Source organism: Pseudorasbora parva, chromosome 12, assembly GCF_024679245.1.
Source record: "Pseudorasbora parva isolate DD20220531a chromosome 12, ASM2467924v1, whole genome shotgun sequence".
Lineage (NCBI taxonomy): Eukaryota > Metazoa > Chordata > Actinopteri > Cypriniformes > Gobionidae > Pseudorasbora > Pseudorasbora parva.
In genome coordinates this window covers 10,510,578-10,526,843 of record NC_090183.1, presented here as the reverse complement: position 1 = coordinate 10,526,843, position 16,266 = coordinate 10,510,578, and the positions used below count along the sequence as shown (strand labels likewise).

General features: G+C 37.3%; 1 protein-coding gene and 1 pseudogene across 2 annotated transcripts in view; both read right to left on the bottom strand.

Annotated features, from left to right (window-relative positions):
- Positions 1 to 10,494, bottom strand: part of LOC137093476 (uncharacterized) — a 74,882-nt gene extending 64,388 nt beyond the window's left edge. Inside the window, exons 1-2 of one of the 2 annotated variants that reach the window (XR_010908468.1) lie at positions 10,248 to 10,494; positions 8,241 to 9,116 (exon numbers count right to left, since the gene is read on the bottom strand). Coding sequence is in view for 1 of the 2 variants with exons in the window: in XM_067458287.1 (XP_067314388.1) it covers positions 8,406 to 9,101 (696 nt within the window). In the remaining variant the exon portion in view is untranslated. Of the gene's footprint in view, positions 1 to 7,817; positions 9,117 to 10,247 lie in introns of those variants that run through there. The other variant, XM_067458287.1, reaches the window with a different exon arrangement.
- On the bottom strand, positions 4,320 to 5,071 carry LOC137093766 (uncharacterized; annotated as a pseudogene).
- Positions 10,495 to 16,266: the final 5,772 nt, after the last annotated feature.

Here is a 16,266-nt window from a genome sequence, read left to right as displayed (position 1 = left end):
AAAAATGTTTTTTTTTATTTATTAAAAATGGTATTGAATGCAGTGTAAGTCGCATTGGATAAAAGTGTCTGCCAAATACATAAATGTAATGGAATTGATATATTACAATTTCAATAAATATTCAAATAAATTTGTAGTCACTTGATTTTTTGGGGGGAAAAATAAAATAATATATATAAATTGTTTTAAATTTCATTCACAGTGCCATTTTAGTATTTAAGTATTTACATTAAATAAACATTAAATACACTGGGTGTGTGAGATTAATCACCATAAAGTGTTAAATGTACACTTATGAGTAATACATTTCTTAACACCTTGAGTGACTAAAAAGAAACACTAACACAGTGTTTGTATAACGAACACTTTCGTCAGTGTTGTTTTAACACTAGCAAAGACGGACCTGTATGTTCACCCGGAAAGTGATAATTTTAACACCCGTGGTGATAAATCTCCCAACATGTTTTTTGCTGTGTGGTATCACCCATCCTTGTGGCGAAAAAAGCACACTCTCTGGCTGAAGTAAGTTTATAAGCTTCATGAAATCTCAATGATTAAAGGTGATAAAGTTTTGGATCAGCATCCCTGTGCCCATAGAGTCTTATTTTTCACAGAGTGAGATTCTTGGTCAGCACTGTCACAATGTCTTCAGTTTGGGTTCTTTGCTGTGAGTCAGCGGAGCAGATTCTGCCATATGTCCCCTTAGTGATGGTTTTGAAGAACAGTGGGCAGCTCTGAGGTGCTGTCCACAGGGTGTGTTACCTGAACACTCCCACATTAATCGATAAGGCCACCTCTGGTTTCCTGTTTTTAGTTGAGCCTGACTTCTTGGACCCCGAGTCTTGAGAACATTCTCCAGTGGCAATATGCCCTCTAGTGGACAACATAAAAAACAAACTGAGACACCATGTTCAAAATGTTTGGAGAGAAGTCACTTATGCTTACAAAGGCTGTATTTATTATACTAAAAATACAGCAAAAACTGTAATTTTGTGCAATATTACATTTTTAAAGGTTTTCCATTTTTATATATTTTAAAATGTCATTTGTTACTGTGATGGAAAGCTTAATTTTTAGCATCAGTACTCGAGTCTTCAGTCATATAATCCTTCAGAAATCATTATAATTATCAATGTTGACAATAGTCATACTGCATATTTTTTGGTGAAGACCACATGTCCCAAGATGCTGCGCTCAACTCAACTCGTCATCAAACTACACCTTTGTTTAGAATAGGCGCCCTCCAGTGGACGGAAAGTTGCATAGTGCACCTTTAACACTCGTTAGTGTTCAGATTGCCTCATATTTAGATACAAATAAAACCACAGGTCATGCATAGATTATTTTTGTCTCTGAATTTAAATCTAGATGTATTCACATTGGTTTCAATACACTTGCCCGTTACTGTGACCTCAAGAGTCCCAATTCGCCTACTTATACTACGTCCTAAAAGTTTGTACTCTTTTTGTGAAGAAAAAGTATATACTTTTGAGTGTGTAGCAGAAAAGCAAGCTTCGGGACATACTAGGCTACATCATCTTTAACGGACTCAGCTGTCGCTTAGTTACGTGCATCCCGTCCGTTTAACTGCCCAGTCAATCATCATCAGATTCGTCACAGTTCAAATCCTCCACATTCAGTTTCATTTCCTACCGTATCGGAGAGAAATGTAGCCGCACGTTAATCTGCCATGTGTTGGTCTTTAATGCAGAGACTCTACTCATGTGTTTGGAGTTTAAATATAATGATGCATTTAAAATATAATGGCCAAACGTGTGATTACAAAAGTTCACATGGCTGTTAACGTGGCTGCCTCCCACGCAGATAACGCTGGTTCAAATCCTGCTCGGAGCGGGTCGACAAGGATTGGTGAGACCATATGGGTGAGACGGTCTATGGTGAGACCCAGTAAAAGTGCAAGGGATGAAAATACATTTTATTAAAAGTGCAGGGGGCACGATTTTTGTTTCTCTACCTTATCTCTCGAACTCTGTTTGTCAACTTATTTATTTAGCTATCTCTTTATCTGAACAGTTTTTAAATTAAATTAAATGTTTTTATAACATAAAAAAAGTAGTAGGCTACTGTTCAGCCAAAAACACAATCTTCATGTGGTGGGAAAATTTGTCTATGATCTTAAATTCTACTTAACAAAATAGATAATTGTTCAATATAATTGTGTGATTGATATTTTAAGCATTTTTCTTTATAAAACACACACACACAAACACTGGCGCTGTTGTCGTCTTTAAACAAAACAAAAAAAACACTAACGTTTGAAAACGTTAGAGCAGTGGAAACGTGTTCTCTGGAGTGACAAATCACGCTTCTATCAGGGAATCCTATGGATGAGTCTGGGTTTGGCAGATACCAAATAGATCTTTTCTGACTGCTTGTGTTAAGTGTAAAATTTGGTGGAGGGGGGTTATAGTGTGGGGTTGTTGTTCAGGGGTTGGGCTTGGCCCCTTAGTTCCAGTGAAAGGAACTCTTAATGCTTCTGCATTCCAAGACATTTTGGAAAAAGTCATGCTCCCAACTTTGTGGGACCAGTTTGGGGATGACCCCTTCCTGTTCCAAAATGACTGCACTGAAATGTTAAGAAGGCATGCAGTGCTTCATGCGTAAGTGTGAGGTTAAGCAATTTCCATGCGCACTCTCTTTCTCTGGACGGCATGGAGAGACGTACGCTTTTATCAGCTGTGATAAAAATGTGCTTGACTTTTTTAATTAATTATCGTTTATTGGATTTTATGTTTAACATGTGAGTCAAGTTTTTTTGTAAAACTGAGGTTAAGTAAGTAATTGGAGATTTTCCCTTTTGATTCAGTTCACTTCAACATTGTATAATGTATGTATAAAATCGTATAAATGTATAAAGAATGTAAAAAACCGTCCCATGCTACCGTGAGGGATCTTGGCTCGACTAAGTATGTCAATAATGTAAAGTATGTAATAATTTCAGTATTTTTCTTTACATTTTATTTATTGTCAGAACAAAAGTAAAGGGTTATGTTACAGAAAATCCTTGCAAAAAGTACAAATAAGAAACAGTATCTCTCATAGATAAGTAGATTATAAGATAAGTAAAATCACATTTTAGATAGTTTCATTTTTAGTTTCAAAATGAGCAGCCTTTGCCCCCAAGACAGCAAAAAAGATTTGTGGAAAATCCCTGTACTTTTTTTTATGAGTCATCAAGCAGGTCTATTCATTATTGAAATACAATATAGCTGTAACAGTTAGTCCACTAGAGACAAGCTGCAAGTTGCAGAACCCAAGTGCGGTTTCATTTACAACATCCCAAAACATGAAGACTTTGACTTTGCTAAAACTAACCATTAGCAGGTCACAACAAATAACACTTGATCAGGACCGAGGCAAACATGAGGCTTAAATACACAAGGACTAAGGACTAGACAAGACACACCTGTAAACAATGATAAGGCAATGAGCCAATGAAAACATGACAACAGAACACAAGAGAGCTCATGCCAGGACCATATGAGGGCAAGAAATCCATCTCTCTTTTTTAATTTATGTATTTAGCATCAGACAAACAGTGTAATTCTTGTTACTGAACCACCAGTAGGTTGCTATATTGCCATTAAACAAAAAAGACATTTCTTTAGCAGACCCAGCAGCAGCATGCAGTGGTTTGAGTTAGAACATTTCACACTAGTCTCAAGTCACTGAGTGCAATCTCTCGACACTTACATGACATGATGCTGAATACCTGTCTAGATTTTTTTTATTATATTCTGTGAAATAAAACACATTCTCATCTTAATTCAATTGTATTAACATGAAGGAAACGTATATATTTAGACAATTTGTTAAAAAGTATAAAGTGGAAACAAAGGCACAGTATATGACTAATAAAAGTAGGCCTAGGCGTACACAACTGACAACTGACATTCACTGACAATGATTAATCACATGGATGATTTTAACTATACTCTTTATTTTTCATTTTAATTGTATTATTTAAAATGATAAATTACAGTTAATTCAGTCCACTTGAAATCCTGAAACATGAGGTGTTAGCAATGCAAATAAAAAAATTCTGGTTCTGAATAATTGATTGAAAAGCTTATATCATTTTCATCATTCATCTTATCACTATACTTGGGGAAAAATCACAACCTTTCTTTACCATTGAGAATACATATTTAATTTGAATTAAGGAGCAAATTTTAAAAAGTTAGAATAAATCAAATAGTTTCAACAACAAAGAGATCCTCATATATTAATTACAACAATCGTCATAATCATCTCAGGAAACTCAACATTGAGGCGGTCAGCTGGTTCTGACTCCTCTCTCACACCTCTTTCAGCAGAATCCCATAAGGACGAATGGACTTCTCCACGATCTCCTTCAGCAGCAGAGGTGCCGTCAGGAATCTCAATCAGCCAGTAGTCCTTTCTTTTGCAGACTTTCCTCATCTTTGGATTGATCCTGTTCTGCATCACTCTGTATCTCTTCCCGTTTTTTTTAGTTGTAAATTCCTTGCTGTAGCCAGAAGCCTGATCTATGTCGTATGTTGAATAGATTCCTCTCCCGTAGAGTTGTCTAGGTCCTGCTGTGTAATGGGTTTTGACGATACCACCCTGAACGCTGGTTCCATGATAGGACACGGGCCACTCACCAGCCACTGAGTGACGCCTCCATCCATCCGTGCCCAGCCAGGCGTTTCCATCAGGGTACTTGTCCAGGACTTTGAGAGCCAAGCGTTACCATCCGCATGGACGTATATGGCTCACTGCCCCGCATGCATACTGACTTGTCACTTAAATGTCTGAAATCATAATCAAAGCGAGGTTCGAAGAATTCATCCATGTCCACAAACATCTCATCGCGTAAACTCATGTACTGAAGAGTGCTCTCCACATCAGCGCTTACACCTAACAGTTTCAGGAATTCTTGACCCAATATGGCAGCAGCGATAAAATTGTATATATCGAGTTCAGGATCAGACTTTAGTGACCCCTTTAAGCCAGTGTAAGGCTTCAGGGTAGAACCTGTGAGAGCCGAGAGGGCCTCGAGAACGACTTCTCTGTCTATCGTAGACATGGTTCAGGCAGACTGCACACAATGGGATAAGTGAAACTGATTGTTGCTCTTATAGTTATTTGGGCCAAAAGGAAGTTGATATGCATTATATTTGTTTTACAGCAGAGCTTGTAAACAGGCAACAATGCAATAAAACATTATGACACACATTCTTGACCTTGTTTATAACGCACTAAATGTTTCAGCTGAGATTACAAAAGAGAAACCAGTGATCATATTTTCGGGGGGTTTAGGCCTTCAGAAAAAATGGCATTATACATAATTACAAAGAAATAAAAGAGGGTGTGACATGTTCAATATTCTGACACAGTACTTCTCAAACACTGACAGAACTGTATATTTGCATGTATTTCAGTTCTACTGTACATTCTTCAGTTTCCTGTAAATCACAGCCAATATTTTCCCTCTGGCTCAAAGAGTGTATTTATTGTGTCTGAGTTTTTGGAGCACTTGACTAACATTCTAAACACTTGTCAAAATCTGCTACAGGTTAATAATGGAACAACAGATTAAAAGGGATTTTCACTATTATTTACAACACAATCTGCATTTTTCATGGGTTGAAATGTATATTTTATATATATATATATATATATATATATATATATATATATATATACTTTCTGAGTATAAATTATATGCACTGAAAGATATAACAATATACAACCACAGTAAAAACTTCAGAAAAGACTTCAGTACTGGAAAGATGAATGTGTATTTAAACTGGGTCATATGTAGTGGAAATGTGAAATTAATTTTGAATTTAGTGCCTTAGACCAGACTTTGAGAAAAGCCGGAAAATGCATTTTTGTTTCATGTGGATGAAAGACAACTCCTTTTGCAGCCCTACGAGGCCACTCCCAAAGCCACCGCTACTGGATCAATGGATCACTTGCCCACAAATTCATAATTTTATTATTATGAAAATTAACAGAATGGTAGAGGCGGTGCGCCCCTACCATTCTGTTAATTTTCATAATAATAAAATCATTTAGTTCAGTTAGAGAACAGACATTACAATTTAAAAAATGTATGTGTCTGTTCAATATAATGTGTGTGAGCTGAGCGAGTGTCACGGCAAAAACGCAGCCGGAGTCAGATTACATTCATCACGAGAGCAAAGAGCTGAGAGGAGCTGAGGTGAGTGCGGGCGCAACATACATTCAGTGTGTTCAGTCTGACGCGTTTTCAGATTGAAAAGTTAAATCACTCACTTTGCCCAGCACCGCTCCGTTTACATGAATGGCCGCGGCTGCCTGAGCCGAGCGCTGAAAGTGTAATCCCACACCCCATGCTCGGGTTGAAAACATGTGGAAATAGCTCCTTCTGCCAGCTGTAGTCTTTAGCCTCTGGCCAAAAAACTTCTGATGACGTAAAAAGACAATATTTGCATCATCAGAGGATTTTTTCCAGATATAAAATACATAAATCTTTCGTCTGAGGGGGATTGGGAAAGCCCGATCATTCAAATATACTACCGGGTTTCTACTGATACAAAGCTTAATTCTAATTCGCTGAAGTAACTTTTTAATGATGAACTAATCATAATTTTTTTTTTTTTATGATTTTCAGAATACTTTAAATAAAGGATTCTCCAGCCTGTGACAGCATGCTAAGTTATATATTATATATGTTATAATAGTTATAACATATATAATAGTTGAGACAACGTTAGTGGTGTCTCATCACGACTGATTTGGTAGTTAGCAAATGTTTAAAAACGAGACTTACGATGCACAGTTCATGTTTTCTTCAAGCTGCATCTCTGACAGATCCGTGACGTCACATGATCTCCTTCCGGCGGCCGAACCACGAGCCGGATCTCATGAAAATGCGTATAAATAGTACGAGTTTGCAATCTCGTGAAATGTATACGCCAAAACTAATTTTGGCGTGCGTATGGTACACAGTTTTTCGCGTGCATATGATACGCACTTTCTGGCGTATTATACATACGAACCCCCCCACCCCACCACCCTAAACCTACCCAAGTGCGTATCATATGCACGCAAAAAACTGCGCAGCATTTGCATGGCAAAATTCATTTTGGCGTATCCATTCCACGAGATTTCACACTCGTACTATTTATACGCATGAACCACAGACACCGAGTGTTTGCTTCATGTTATCCGTTATTCATTCATTCTGTGTTATGGGTTTATTTCATGTCTATTCACCGATAGTGTGCGGATGTATATGACTTAATGACTATGAGTATGTATTTGAGTGAACTTGAATGTACATACATGGCATGAATAGAATACACTGCTCAAAAAAAATTAAAGCAACACTTTGAAAACACATCAGATCTCAAATGGTGGAAAATATCATATTATACCAACCTATTCTGCACTGAGACAACGCAGAGCCTGGCAAACAACTGACGTAATATGACGCGTAAAAAAACATTTCCTTTTTACTAAACAGCCATTTTATCTACTAAATTTGTGGTCTTATGTCTTTTTAAAACATTTTAAATCCTGCATTACCTTTTCATATGGTATTTTAATAAAAGTTTGTATTCATTAAAAAAATGTAACCTGCAATATGGCCTTTAAAGCAGTCATAAGCAGCAGCAGGCAGTGGTTTGAGGGAGAAGATTTAAAGTCTCAAGTCTGTGGCCAGGGGAAGGCCCCAAAACCCAAGAGTGTGCGATCTCTCAACACTAACATGATGCTGAATAGCTGTCTAAAAATAAAATTATTATTTTTTTAAATAAAGCACATTTTACACCTTTATACAAGTTTATTAACAAGGAAACATCTTGCATTTAGACAAATTATTCCAAATTAGGCTATAAAGTGGAAAAAACTAGCCTGGATGCCAGCTGAACTTAGCTCCGCCCACAACATTTTTAGGACGGGCAGAATTCATATTCTGACTAGAATTGAGTATGACCACGTCAGGCTAGGAAAAAACAGCAACAGCAACACAATAAGCCACACATATTGGTTTACATAATCACTGACAATGATTAATCATATGCATTTTAACTATACTCTTTTTATGTTTTATTTTATTTTTATTATTAAAAAAAAAAAAATTACATATTAGATATTAAACTGAATACTCAGAACACTAAGCACAATTTTGATACTTGAAATCTTGAAACATTAAGTGCATGAAATTAAAAATGTCTGGTTCTGAATAATTCATTGAAAATCACAACCTATTTGAATTAGGGCAGAGGAAATGTAAAAAAGGTAGAATAAATCTAATCAAAAAGTTTAAACAACCAATCCTCATGTATAAAAATGAACATTAATTACAACAATCGTCATAATCATCTCAGGAAACTCAACATTGAGGTGGTCAGCTGGTTCTGACTCCTCTCTCACACCTCTTTCAGCAGAATCCCATAAGGACGAATGGACTTCTCCACGATCTCCTTCTCTTTAGCAGCAGAGGTGCCGTCAGGAATCTCAATCAGCCAGTAGTCCGTTTTGCCACATGCTTTCCTCATCTTTGGATTAATCCTGTTCTGCATCAGGACTCTGTATCTCTTCTCGGTCTTTCTAGATGTAAATTCCGTGCTGTACAGAAAAGCCTGATCTATGTCATATGTTGAATAGATTCCTCTCCCGTAGACTTGTCCAGGTCCTGCTTTGTAATGGGTTTTGATGATACCTTTAGCACCTTCAATGCTGGTTCCATGATAGGACATGGGCCACTCGCCAGCCACTGAGTGACTCCTCCATCCGTCTGTGCCCAGCCAGGCGTTTCCATCAGGGTACTTGTCCAGGACTTTGAGAGCAAAGCGGTACCATCCGCATGGACGTGTATATGGCTCATTACCCCGCATGCATACTGACTCGTCACTTAAATGTGTGAAATTGAAATCAAAGCGAGGTTCGAAGAATTCATCCATGTCCACAAATATCTCATTGCGTAAACCCACATCACCGCTTACACATAACAGTTTCAGGGACAGTATGGCAGCAGTGAAAAGGTGATATATACTGAGTACAGTATAAGAATCCAGTGATCTGTTTGATCCAGTGTAAGGCTTCAGAGTAGTACCTCCGTTCATCGTGGTTCAGGCAGGCTGCACACAATGGAAAAAGTCAGTGTTGCTCTTATAGTTACAGTCAAACCAAACATTATTAAAAAAGACTAGTGGGTGCAGAATACTATAGTTCATTAAGTGAAGATAGTAAAATAAAGCATTCTGTGACTTATTATACCCAAATATTCTTCATACAGTGGACTACCAGTTAAATTTATTTTTAAAAAATTGGGACCAAAATTATTTAGACATTTTGACCTGAGGATGTTTTATTTAAGTGTTTTTTTCTTTAAAGGTGCACTATGCAACTTTTCCATCCGCTAGAGGGCACCTATTAAAAACAAAGGTGTAGTTTGATGATGCCAAGTTTGAGCGCAGCATCTTGGGACATGTGCGGTCTTCACCTCACAGCCGGTGAAAAAGACTCGGGATAGGACTCGGGCAGAAATCATGTTGATGGATGCCGTTATTAACGTTACTGTAGTATGAACCAGGACCGAGTGTTGAGGAGCTGAGAAAGGCCACTGGAGCGTTTGGTAATGAGCTGAACAACACACGCCTCGCGAGCAGCGGGACTTTTATTATGACGGGACACAGTCGCCGGGTGCCGGCGCTATTTCCGTATGAGGTAACGCAGCTCTGTTTATCATATTAGATTCATCTGAGTGTGTTGAAAATTATGTCATGACGTTACTCATTACATGTGACGCAATTGACAGGTGACAACCCTCAGCTGTCTGGGCTCCTTGGGTAAAATAGTAATTTCTCATAATTTACAAATAGTTGGAAACATTTGGGATATTGTAAGAACTTAACTGAACAAAATATATATAACAATGGTCTAGTGGTTTTTGAATATTTTACTGCAAAAATACATAGTGCACCTTTAATTGCCAATGCGACCTTTTACACCACACACTCAACCGGTTTAGCAAGTTTAGCATTGCTTGGCAATTGGTTGACCTAAATTGGTATTATCTAATTGTGTTCTTAAATTTAACAGCTGACAGCTGATTGTAATCCATGACATACTTTTCTATCAAAGTTATATAACAAACAAGATGATTTTGTTCTGACACAGTTTAACTCTTGAGTTCTTGTCATATTTTATTACCATTTCCTATATATACACATCTCCAAACCCAGCACAAATCGAAGATCTGACCATACCTTTAAATTTGAGAGCGCTGTCCCGAAATATCAGCGGATGACCGTACTTAACTTAGCCAAGGTCCGGACCTCAATGGAGTTTCAGTGTTCAGGTTCAGATAATAGGTATGAAGAAAAGAATCACTCTGAGACTTCTTTAGAGAGGTAAACGAATTGGCCCATTCAAAGACGATGGTTTACTTGAAAAGCTTCAGAAAAAAAATTCCAATATAAAAACGAGTAATCTTCACCACGAGGTTCAGCCTCAAACACAGATATACAGCACATTTTATAGTTCATACAGAAGCACAGGATTAAAACCCTCCCATCATAGCCCAACCACCCACCCACCCCTTTTTTGGACATACAAGCTTAACTAACTCCTACTTGTCATGGCTTGTCAAAATTCAAAATTTCCAAATTCCCCTTTCTGGTTTCATTTTTTGTCTTTGCCGTTTCTGCAAAACACTCATGTCAAGTACAAGTTCATCTGTTTTGTTCAGAATTTCTGCAATAGTTTTATCGTGGGATGCACTATATCTTTTGGGTCATTTGACCTCACAATAAAAACTTTGCACATCAAAACCACTCATTTAGTAAAAAACATAGACCTTGATTTTCACAAGTCAAGAAATTTGCGACAGCTGAAAGTAGCATTTTTGACCATCCAAACGTCAGTCTCTGAGTAACGTTTTTAATTCATTCACAAAATAAACTTAATTCTGTCAAATACGCATAATGAATAGTGTGACAGACAATTAGCTCACGAGACAAGATGAGACATAAGATTGTTGTGAATGAGACAAGATTTTTGCACAGTATTTTTAAGAAATCCTCAGTGACAAAATTCATGAGTGGATCTTGTAATGAATGTCATATCAGTTCTACTTTCTGAATATGAATTATTATATGCTTTGAAAGACAGCAATATACAAACAGCGTAAAAAGGTTTAACCACAAATTCAACTGACTGGCTTCGCTCCTGTATGATTTCAATCAGACCGTACTGTACGTGAATTATGAGCTTCTGACCGAGGCTGTGGGGGCTGCCAAAATATTGACTTTCACTCTGCGTCCTATTGGTTAAAAAAGTCAAGAATCCAACCCACCAGATTACTGCTCAAGTCAAACTGTTCTAAGAGTCTTCTGGTTAAAATGTGGGATTAGATTGTATTAAAAGCCAAAGAAAAGTCTACAAATAAAAGTCTGGCATGTGTCTGGCAAGCAAATTAAGCAGTGTTACTGTAGCATCCTTCACTCCTCGGCCTATACACAAACTGGAAGGGTGTATATACTGGATAGTGCCTAATCAGTTTGCCTCTCTGACCTAAGTTTCTCAAAAATCTTCATTAAAAGTGAGGTCAAAGCAACAGGCCGGAAATCATTAATAGTTTTAGGACCACTACATTTTGGAATAGGAACAACCATAGTGTCTCCCCTTAGAGGTTAGGAACATGTTGAGTCTGTAATGACTCACTATATAACCCATGAAATACTGGATTTAAAGCTTATGAGCATGATTTAAGTAACAGGCCACATATATTATCAGGACCCGGGACCCGGCATTAACATGTATTGAATTAAAAACCTTTACAACATTCTGAGGGTCAATGTTGAAATGCCGGTCATCCGTAAGGTTTAACTCAATTCCTGAATTTCTTTGCTAAAATCAAAATGATCAAAACGACAGTAAAAACTATTAAGAATGTTTGCAAATTCAATATTCGTGTTAAAACTATCTATCATAACTCGAGTGCTATTAAACTTTTGAAGGCCCGCTATACTTTTTTATACTCGCCCAAGCTGACCTCCTGTTTGCAGCCATCTTATTCTCCAATTCTACTTTATAATTTTGTACTCTTTTGTAACTATGTTCAAATCAGAGGCTGTTCCCTGATTAAAAGCAAGCTTTTTATTTTGTAAGCAAGACTTAACAGATTTAGTAACCCATGGTTTGTTATTAGGATATACTTTTAACAGTGTAAATATACTTTAACAGTGTTTAAGTAAAAGGTTCTGTTCCAGGAAATCCCTGCACACACTACAAATGAGAAACACCGTATCTCTCTTGTATAAGTAACATTACATTGTAGAGAGTAAATGGATAAAGTGTTGTAAACAAATGGCCATGTAAGCTTAATAGTTTCATTTTTCAGCAAAAGTTGTTTGTTGGAATTCCCAGGAATTCCTTTTATGAGGCAACAAGCAGGTGAATTTTTAACATTTAATCTGAGAGTGATAAGAATAACAGAATAGACAGAGGGTGAACCAACTCCAAAATGCAAAGGAAATACTGCACAACTGAATTTAAATTTACTTAAAACAGCGAATTAAATTGTAATAATCAAGAAGAATGTCTACTCAATATTTTTTTTTTGCATCTTGCATACAACACATTAAACCAGACCCTTGCTACATCCAAGTCAGATTTAGAATGACCATAAATGTAAAAAAGGGGGAGAAAAAAATAAAAGTGAAGCCAACAGTTTACTGCACTGAAAAATTGTATTGCTTTCAATTTGCCACTCATCCAGGTCTCTTCAGCTTTTGGATAGTGTAAAAAAAAAAACTGGCATTACACCTTAAACGGTTAGTTCACCCAAAAATGAAAATTATTTAATTAATTACTCACCCTCATGTCGTTGGACACCAGTAACATGTTCGTTCATCTTCGGAACACAAATGAAGATATTTTTGTCGAAAACTGATGGCTGAGAAAGGCTCCAGATAGGCCTCCATTGGCATTCAGTACATTCCCACTGACCCACTCACAAGACCCATAAAGGCACTAAAGACTTCATTACAAAAATCTCACTACAGTGGCTGTACAATAATTTTACGAAGCGACAAGAATAGTTTTTGTGCGCAAAAGAAATCTAAATAATGAATATCTGCCAAGTTATTGTCTTCCCTGTAGGTCTCGGACCTGAACTCTCACGATATAACGGCGCTCCTCCTCTTCCGGGTCATGCATTGAACGGCAGAGCTGCGTCATATTCTCGCGCATGCGTTGAGTTCACGTCAATAACTTAGTGGATAAAGTTGTTATTTAGATTTTTGTGTGCAAAATAACTTTTATTTTCGTCGCATTGTAAAATTATTGTATAGCCACTGTAGTGAGATAGCCTGGAGGCCAGCCGAACTTAGCCCCACCCACAAATTTTTTAGGTCGGGCAGTTCGGTCTGGCCTTGCTCCATAGAGTAATTATCTCCGAACAGAAACTGTTCGGACCAATGAGATCATCAGGGCGGGCTTTAGACGATGATGGACAGATGATCAACAGTAACGTAATCATCACGTCATCAAAGGGGCTTGGATTATATTTTTTTCAAATCCTAAACGGAGAGCTTGTTTGTATACGCATTCACCATCACAATTTCTCTCAGAAATGATGATCATGCTGGGTAAGTACTCTGTGTGTCATTAAATTATTTTCCAACACTGGCAAAGATCGTGTATTCCAGCCTGATTTCAGCGCGCGTGCAGACAGGGTTGCCATGTTTTTACAACAAAACCCGCCAACTACTAGCCCTAAACAATAGCTTCTCGGGGGGTTCTCCGGGGGAAAAATGGTGTTTGGGGGGTAAAATGTGTGTTATTAGGATGCCTGCTAAAATTCGCACTCATGGGTCTATATATCACATAATAGTCGCTTCAACCCGCAGACATAGAAAACAACCCGCTGGGGGAAAAAGCGGACTTGGCAACACAGTGCAGCTGAACTATGTTGACATTTGACAATGCGTTGCTTCGTTGCTCTGAGTGGTTGTAGCTCTATTCAATTTATGTCTTTCCTGGTTCGGTTGAAACACGCCCCATAATCACAGCCCAATGGAGCAGTTTCAGACTCATATTCTGACTAAAATTGAGTATGACCACATCAGGCTAGTAGTGAGATGGACTTTGTATCGATGTTTTTAGTGCCTTTATGGGTCTTGTGAGTGGGTCAGTGGGAATGTACTGAATGCCAATGGAGGCCTTTCTGAAGCCTTTCTCAGCCATCAGCTTTCAACAAAAATATCTTCATCTGTGTTCCGAAGATGAACGAAGGTCTTACGGGTGTCCAACGACATGACATGAGGGTGAGTAAATAATGAAATAATTTTCATTTTTAGGTGAACTAACCCTTTAAAGTTATGCAGAAGTCACTGCTAATGAAAGCCAACGGGATAGAGAAGACGTTATATACAAACACTTACTCATAGCTTATACCTTTGACATTCAAAACAAAAATGACAACATGTTCATGTATTCTTATTTAATGAGAAGAAAGCATGGATGCAAAATAATCAGCTCAAAAAATAAAATACAGGAAAATTAATAGTTAAACCTAATTTGGCATTTATGCTTAGTTATTTTTTTTTTCAAAAAGTACATTAGGCAAATAATATTTAACTAAACATGCAATTCATTCATTAAGGAAATGGTTTCTTTAAGTACTTAAAGTTGCGTTTGTGCTCAGAACCAAATTGGCAACAGAAACAAACACAGATATACATCCCTGATTTCCATGATTCAGGAGAGGATTTTCTTTTTGCTCGTTTGTGCACCAACAGTAACAGGGATATGCAGTATTATAGCCTTGTTGAATTCTCGAATGTAGAGGGCTAAAGTTGTTTGTGTTATTTCAAGTATATATTCTCTTTTCTGCGTTATTTCTTGCAGGTGGTAGTGGGAGAGGAGGTGGCAGAGGTGATTGGTCAAACAGGCTTAAAGACTTCTGTAAACTATAAGCACACAGTCAGCATGAAACCATTCGTAGTTAAACAACCTCAAATGGAAAAGATGGAACACACTAGAAAATATGATGTGAAGAGATCACCGTCGTCAAGACGGGAAACAACTGCCATTCTCAGAGAAGATGGCTGAGACTACTACTAGCATGGAGATTTGTTATATTTGAATGATGTTTTACTTAATATAACCAGTCTACATAAAAGGGTTAGGTCATCCAGAAATAAATATTCTGTCATTATTCACTCACTTTCATTGACTTGTGACTTTTTTCTCTCAGAACTGTGAGATATAAACCTGAAAACACAAGTTATAGTCAGAATGACGAGATATAAAGTTGCAATTCTGAGAAAATATTGTCAGTTTGCAAGATAAATCAGAATTCTGACTTTTTTCTTGCAACTGTGAGAATTATTATTCACCGTACTGAAATCCATAACTGCAATTGCAAGTTTATATCTATAGTAAGTTTATATTATATATATATATATATTTTTATTAAATCCCTTTTTTTAGATTTAAAAAAAGTTGCAATTCTCAGAAATAAAGTCAGAAATATAAACTCGCTTGATGAGAAACTGATGAAAATGTACATGGCTATTCACTGATAATCTGAACTGAAACATGCATCTTGCTCACGCTTTCATCCAGACCTAAATTGTGCATTAAAGGGATAGTTCACACAAAAATTAAAATGTTATGTTTCTCTTCTTACCCCCTGGGCATCCAACATAAATTCCAATGGTTGCAGTCTGTCCGTCGTATAACGCATGTGAATGGCAGCAAAATCTATGAGAGTAAAAAAAACATGCACAGACAAATCCATATTAAACACCGCGGCTCGTGACGACACATTGAACCGAACAGTATTTATATAATTCTTTACCTCTAATACACCACTATGACCACAAGCCTTTAACACGCAGTCACTTCCAATGAGTGAGATCAAAGAACACGACCTCGTGTCTTAAGACATCAATGTGAGCCGCAGCATTTATTATGGATTAGTCTGTGAATGTTTTTTTTACTCTCATAGATTTTGCTGCCATTAACATGCATTTTACGACGAACAGACTGCAACGGTTGGAGTTAAAAATCTTCATTCGTGTTCTACTGGAAAAAAAAGTCACCTATATCTTAGATGGCCTGGGGGTAAGGAGATAAACATAACATCTTCCTTTTTGGGGGAACTATCCCTTTTAGTTCAGTTAATTATGAATTTTGTACCTGGATGGGAACACAAGCTAGATGGAAGCTTCAAAAAACAGGAATATTAGATGTGAACAACTAATTTACAGTCTGGAA